The 7,162-nt window shown below is 38.6% G+C and overlaps 1 protein-coding gene across 2 annotated transcripts in view; it reads right to left on the bottom strand.

Moving 5' to 3' along the window:
• Positions 1–2,142: 2,142 nt before the first annotated feature.
• Positions 2,143–7,162, bottom strand: part of ndufa10 (NADH:ubiquinone oxidoreductase subunit A10) — a 27,971-nt gene continuing 22,951 nt past the window's right edge. The window contains exons 9-10 of one of the 2 annotated variants that reach the window (XM_017470615.2): positions 7,090–7,162; positions 2,143–2,373 (exon numbers count right to left, since the gene is read on the bottom strand). The exon at positions 7,090–7,162 is cut by the window's right edge and continues 36 nt beyond it. In XM_017470615.2, the coding sequence (XP_017326104.1) occupies positions 2,305–2,373; positions 7,090–7,162 (142 nt within the window). In that variant the 3' untranslated portion in view covers positions 2,143–2,304. The remainder of the gene's footprint in view (positions 2,374–7,089) is intronic. The other variant, XM_017470616.3, reaches the window with a different exon arrangement.

The following is a 7,162-nucleotide window of genomic DNA, read 5'->3' as shown; positions in this document are numbered from 1 at the left end:
TCTATTGTAACAGCTCATGAGCAAAATCTAACTAATAATCAACTGGTTAGAAAATGTGTGTAATTGTTGAGATTGTGAAGCTTGCCGTAAGGAGACTTAACATTTATGGAAGGAGTCTCCGGTGTCAGATTTGTAACATTCGCTTATGAGACTGTTTCTTTACGTTTTCAACCACAGGAGAGTCATCATGATAGACGGGGGGAAAACAACGCTGGTAAGGGAGCAACTGCTTATAGCCACAATGACAATTACACATCAGTAAATGTAACTATGAATGGATAAAAAGTATTCTGTGTCTTTTCATACATTTTTTAAAAAGAATCGTTGGCAAATGGCTGCAGTACAAGAGTAATAAAAAACTCCAGGACATGCATTTTTGGAAAATAATCAACTGGCTGAGAACAGTCCTTCCTCTTCAAATCAGGCTGCATCACACCACTTTACCGTTGATTATTTTCCTGTAACAGCATAACCAATCAAGTTTTTTTTTTTTTTTTATTCCATACCGAGTACAGCTGCCTACAAATGCTAATAAAGCTCAGTTCCTGTAGACCTGAACAGTACTGCCTGATGTATTATTATTAAACAAAATGTAAGTTTCTTTCCATTTCTTTTTTCTTCCTCCAGCCATTATATGATATGCTGCAGCATCCAACGATGAGTGCAGGAGAGCTAAAATAACTAAGACAGGATCACAGGCCATGAAATATTTATATATTTAAAAGAGTGCTGTCAAAATCAAAGCCTCTTAATGCCAGCTACACCTAGGGCACAAGCTGAGGGGCAAGGGAAGAAGAAGGAGAATAAGAAGAAGAAGGAAAGAAAGGTCTTCTGCACCATGAAATTATATTTTAGATTTACTTTGTGGAAAAAAGTCTCAACAGTGCCCTCGTTTGGCAAGTGGGTAAAATTACAAGGACCAGAAACAACTTGGATTGGTGTTTGAAGCATGTATGAAGTCTGCCATCCAGTGGTTTTCCCCACGAGCTGGAGAACTGCATCTTTGGGATCATCCATATTAACCCTATATTCACTACTCAGCAAGAGATGCTGATTTTATTCACAAATAGAAAGCACTTCCTTTGCTTGGGGATCTAACTAATGGCTTTAAAAAAAAAAAAAAAAAAATTTATATAGACAGTGACTAAAATCACCTTTAATATTTTTTTTTTTCAAAGACATACTGGTTATTTTAACATTTTTATTTCACATTGTTCTTCTCACATCCCAAAAACATGACCATAAGAACATAAAGATAGATTTAATGTTCTTGCTCCACATTTCAGCCTGAACAAATCATAAAGTCTAACCGTTCTCTCCTAATAGACACATGTATCAGTCTTTTTTTTTTCGTCCTGATATTCACTGCAGGCTCAACTCAACTGGCTGCAGAATCAGACACAGGATTTCTAAAAACCCATTTTTGCACACCATCACATCACTGTTCTACTCATTATTCTACTCCTTTACCCAATCACTCATCGCAGGATCTGTCTGCACTTCTGCACCATCAAAGAGACACAGATATTCTGCCATGCACAGATCAAAGCTGTTTGATTGCTCGGTGTCATGGCACGTTTTTATGAAAAAAAATATATAAATAAATAAATAAGTCTAACTACTTCAGTGTAATTGGAGAGCTTCATGAATAATCAGTAATTTTTTGTGGACGGAAAGTATCAGCACTTGCAATCACGAGTTGATTATGGTAATCTGAAGCCTCTTCGGCACACAAAAGACAGGAATTAATCACTAGTGGCACACTGCTATTTCTGGATCAGCATTCTTCCTGGCAGCATGAACGAAAGAAAAACCGCAGACCGGCCCAAGATAGCATCTTCGGGAGGGGAGGACTGGGACTAACGAGAAACGAGTGGTTTCGGGTGGCTAATGAGTTGTGGCGAGCTCTCTTCGTCGTGCGTCTCAAAAGCGACTTTTAATTGGGGCGATTAGTCACCGTCTTGGTGCACTGAAATGAGATGAAAGCAGATTTCGCTTCTTCATGGCTGCATTTCCATCGTTTTCGAGGTGTGTGAGCAATGCTAAGTACCAAACAGCCACTCGGTGCGTTTTCTCCTCCCACACTTTTTTCTTGAAATTTTTCACAAAATGTCCTGAACTCAAAACTACTGAGAAACATACTAATTTCAACATATACCATTTATTTAATAACAATTTACAGAACAGCTGCAGAACAGCAGAATACACCATCTGTTTTAACTTCTCTCTCCTCTGTGATGAGGACAAACAAGGGAGTGGCAAGTCGGAGGATTCCTCTACATTGCTTTCCATTCAGACAACTTCTCACTTCAGCCAGATGCCTTTGTCTCCTGCGTCTTCGTTGTAACCCTCTGCATACTGCTTCCCTGGAAGCTAAAGTGAGAAACAGTAATGTTAGAGACCAGGCACATATTTAACATTATTGGCTGCTTTGGAAATCAATCAAGCCCTTTGACATGCTCCCTCCATGACTTCCTGTTTCAAAAGGAAATGAATCAACAAATGGACTCGAGACATGGCACTCAAACCACTTCATGGGCACTTTAAAAGCATTATTTGCTGGAAGGCCAGGTGAATTCCTGCACTAATGTATAAATAAAGTCTAAGTAAATGTCGATATAAGTGGAAACGAGTTTTAATGTATAATCAGGATGGACAAATCATAACCATTAGTGAAATTTGTAATGTTCAATGCATTGTTTGTCCAGAAACAAAGCTCATTAGATTAAAACAGGTAGCTGAAATATCACAAGCTAGTTAGTAAGTACATAAAACTAAATTTCTGTTTAATGAGTGTCAAAAGTCAGCAAAAATCAATGGACAGCGTGTAGCTTTGAGCTGCAAAAGATACTGTTCCAGTCTGGCTATTGTCTTTACTTTTCCCCCTCATCATACACTATATAGCCAAAAGTATGTGGACACCTAACCATTACATTCCTATGTGGTTCTTCCCCAAGCCGTTGCCACAAAGTTGGAAGCACACAATTGTATAGGATGTCTTTGTACCCTGTAGCATTACAATTTCCCTTCACTGGAACCAAGAGGCCCAAACCCGTTTCAGCTTGACAATGTCCCTGTGCACAAAGCAAGCTCCATGAAAACATGGCTTGCCAAGGCTGGATTGGAAGAACTCAAGAGTCCTACACAGATTCCTGACCTTAACCCCACTCTACACCTTTGGGATAAACTGGAACTCTGACTGCACCCTAGACCTTCTCATTCAACATCAGTGCCTGACCTCACTAATGCTCTTGTAGTTGAATGAACACAAATCCCCACAGCCACCTAGTGGAAAGCCTTCTCAGAAGAGTGGAGCTTATTATAACAGCAAAGGCAGGGCTAAATCTAGAATGGGATGTTCAACAATTACACATGAATGTGATGGTCAGGTGTCCACAAATGTTTGGCCATATAGTGTATTTAATTGCGAGGTGATTGTGTGTAGCTTTACGCAAAGGTCACTGGTCAGCCAAGCATGATAAATAATCGTGCTGTGTGGTGCAAATTTTGTCTTGTAAAAGTCAACAGTGAGTCAGGATTTTCTTTCTCTGCTTGTTGAATGAGAGAAGATGAAAACAGTGCTGATTGCTAGTCTCCTGAGGGTACTGTCCACTGGGCAACTAAGAATAAAAAGCAACCTTGTCTGGGCTAATGATAAATACACACTGCTCCAACAAAGAAAGCGCAATAACAATCAAAACCAAACCGAAATATGACCCCCCCCCAAAAAAAATAAATAAATAAATAAATAAAAAATGAAGAAGGGAAGCTGGAGTATTAAACTTTCAATGTGGACTCAGCAGTTTCATAACAAAAGCAGGTAAATTCCCCTTCCCATGGGCATAAGCACAAGTACACAAAGGCTCTCATCTCTTCCTGAATATTCAGTAAAGCCGAGACAAATGGCCTCTCAGGGCTCGTTTTGCCAACACCGATCAAGCTAGTAAGAGGTAAAGGTTTTTAATGGGGAAAGTTCACTGACAGCTTGAGCCAGACAAAGAGCTGCATAATCCGAGTTGGAGAAAAACTGCTTCTAAATTGCTGTTGTCCGGTGAGAGAGTTTATCAGTGAACTGCCGTTGCTTCCCAGCGCCTCTTCACCAGTCTTGTATTTTAATGTTTTATTACGAGTCCCATTAGCAGTTAGATAAAAATGACAAGTAGTCGGGTTAAGCAAAGAAACCACCAAGACTAGAGGTGTGTAACAAACTCACATGAACAATAACAAGTTTAGGTGTAGATCAATGAATGAAATGAATCCTTGATTATTATTCTGTGCTACTTTAACAACAATTCATGCCATTTTATGTGGTAAAATTAATCAGAATCAGACTCGAGCACCTTCCTGGAGTGTATGAACAAGTCAGTCAAGGCATCCACTTGTATTACTTATGTGCATTGCCCCTCACGCATATTGCAATAAAATACTGCACGGAATTAAATGTCGGTTGGAAACATCCAATAGTGTAATTTACACCTCCAAGTCGAGACGCAGCTCATGAAAAAGCCATTCTCCAAGCACTCGGGCTTAAAGGTCAGGTGCGAATGTTTTTTCTGGCAGAGATGATGGTACCAAATCACTTGCGGCATATCGAAGTGCCATTTAGGAATCCTTGGCCATCTTATTGCAGTAAATATGAGCTAATGCCACCAGTGAGAAAAATAAAGACAAGTTATTTTTGTTGTTTAGGAGCTGAAAGTGCATTCCACTTCCATATATAATAACAAAATAATTCGCACAGGCCACAGTTTATTATAATAATAATAATAATAATAATTCACATCCAGTAGCACGTTCTTCAGAAAAGCATGGATTCGGCTGGCTATGGATGTTTAGAGATGTTGTGTACATTGTGACGGAATGCTGCGTCATGAAGAAATAACTGCAGGAGTCTGTTGATATCAAACAGGACGTCTCTCTGGACGTTGCCTGTGTCAATTTCTGTTACCTAGATTGCATGATGCAAACGGAACTCTGACCAGGAAACTTTTCTTCCACTCCATAACATTAAGTCAGATTTTGATGCTCTCCTGGCACTTGACATTGTGTCAAATGGGCTACAACAGCTGAAGTTTGATGCAATTTGCCTGACTGTGAACCATCTGTTTGTGCACACTGTTCCACCCTCTGAGCCACAACCTGTCTTCACCCACATGTGCCACTTCTCTCTCTCTCTCTCCCTCTCCCTCTCTCTCTCTGCCCAGTCAGATAACTGAATAATTAAAACCGCTGATTTATACCACACACGCTGCTGTCAGTTGCTGCATGACTTATTGAATGTCAAATTTGCTTGAAGGAGAGGTATGGGCCTAATAAACTGGCAACTCGGCTTTACTTATCTGTAGATCAACATTGCTAGAAGTTGAAATCAGGATGTTTGATTTAAGCTAGGGTCAGACGTGAATGAATGAATGAAAGAAAAACCTGACCAGGAGAACAGAAGTAAGAACGGGGAAGGAGAGGGAAGAACAAACCATCAATACTGATTTTTCAGTTTTTCCCTCCGCTCATGATTTACCTTTTTTTTTTCTTCTTCATTGAACTATATGATTTAATCATCCGCAAGCATTTCCACCAATTTAGGTTTTAAGGAGAGTACACAATGGTGCAATTATATTATTCAGCTGTGTGGTCGGTAACTGCTTGCTGGCAAAGCTGGATGTTGGATTTTTAAGTGAAATCGATAGTAATGCAAAATGAACAGAAAAAAATAAAATTAAAAAAAAAACAGCAGCAGTACATATTCCTATATGTATATCCTTATTTTATATATATATATATATATATATATATATATAATCCTTTTACAGATCAGCTGTCTTACATCCACTTGGTCAAAACTTTCAATGTTGATCTGTTGATACATCTCCCTTTTTCCTCTTTCAGCTAAAAACAGAAATTTTTGTCTGAAATATTTCAGTAACGTGCCTAATAAATATAGTTAACTAATGTTAAATATTCCAAATTCCTATATCTCCTATTTCACTGGGGAGAAAAAGTTGTTTTTTTGTTGTTGTTTTTTTTAATGGTAACTCATGCTAGCATACTCCAGTGTTACAACAACATGAAAAAGGTTGGCAGGTCTGGTAATATAATGCAATCAACATTACTAGATATCGTAGCAGTGAAATATCATTTAGAAAATAAATCATTACAGCGGATCAGACCATATGGGGCCAAGCCAAAGTACATGGGACTTCAACTGTACTTTTGTACAGCATGCATAGTGCATTAATTAATGCAGAGGGATAGTTGAATGAGTTTTTGTTAGTCACGAATGACGTTTTGGTGTTCATCAATTCAAAATAAAAGGCTAGGGCAGACGGCAAAACTGTGCTGAACATTTGGGTTAATTAAGCCTGAAAAAGCAAGAAAGCAACATTTTTAAATCATTTTGTCAATGGATTTACTCAGTGTTGCATTTAAAATAATGTTATGACAAATATAAGACATAGCTTTAACACTGCAGGTATCTGTTTCTGGGAAAGCGCTAGAATACAGAGAGATTCGCTCGCAGACTTCAACTGTTTAACAAAATGTAGAAATGTGGCTTATTTCAATTCGTCTTCCGGTACATTTCTACTGTATGAAGCTGAAAAAACTTTAAAACTTGCTGAATATTTTAGGAAGTACAATTTGAAATAAATCTTTAACATTAACAGATTTCCAGCATGTACTTTATATAAAAAAATAAAAAAAATATATTCTTCTGCGGATTCTTAGGCTTGCACGTTGAAAATAAGATACCACAGTAATCTGGCTCCTATGACGTGAGGGGGTCATTTAATATGCAACAAAAACAACCTGCAGTTTGATGCCTAATCATTTTACCTACCGATGTAATACATTTTTGATGAAGTGCTCAAAAAAAAAAATTCCATTTGGCAAATCTTCACTCCTTATTGTTTTCTTCCACTGAATTAGCTTTCAAGGACTTTGAAGGACTGCTGCTTTTCTGCTCTAGTTGTTCCACAATCCCTGAACGCATTAACTAGAGCCGCTACAGTACAGTGCGGGAGTTAATCGAGGTGACCATCCATCCCATCCTGACACACACACTAACAGCGCATGCTGCGGATATTCACGTACCGATCTGAATGAGTAGTAGCTATTGTCAAACTCATGAGCGCCGATGGTGACCTCGGGGATGTATCTGGGGATG

The sequence above is a fragment of the Ictalurus punctatus genome, chromosome 6 (assembly GCF_001660625.3).
Source record: "Ictalurus punctatus breed USDA103 chromosome 6, Coco_2.0, whole genome shotgun sequence".
NCBI lineage: Eukaryota > Metazoa > Chordata > Actinopteri > Siluriformes > Ictaluridae > Ictalurus > Ictalurus punctatus.
This window is presented reverse-complemented; position numbering and strand designations above follow the sequence as displayed.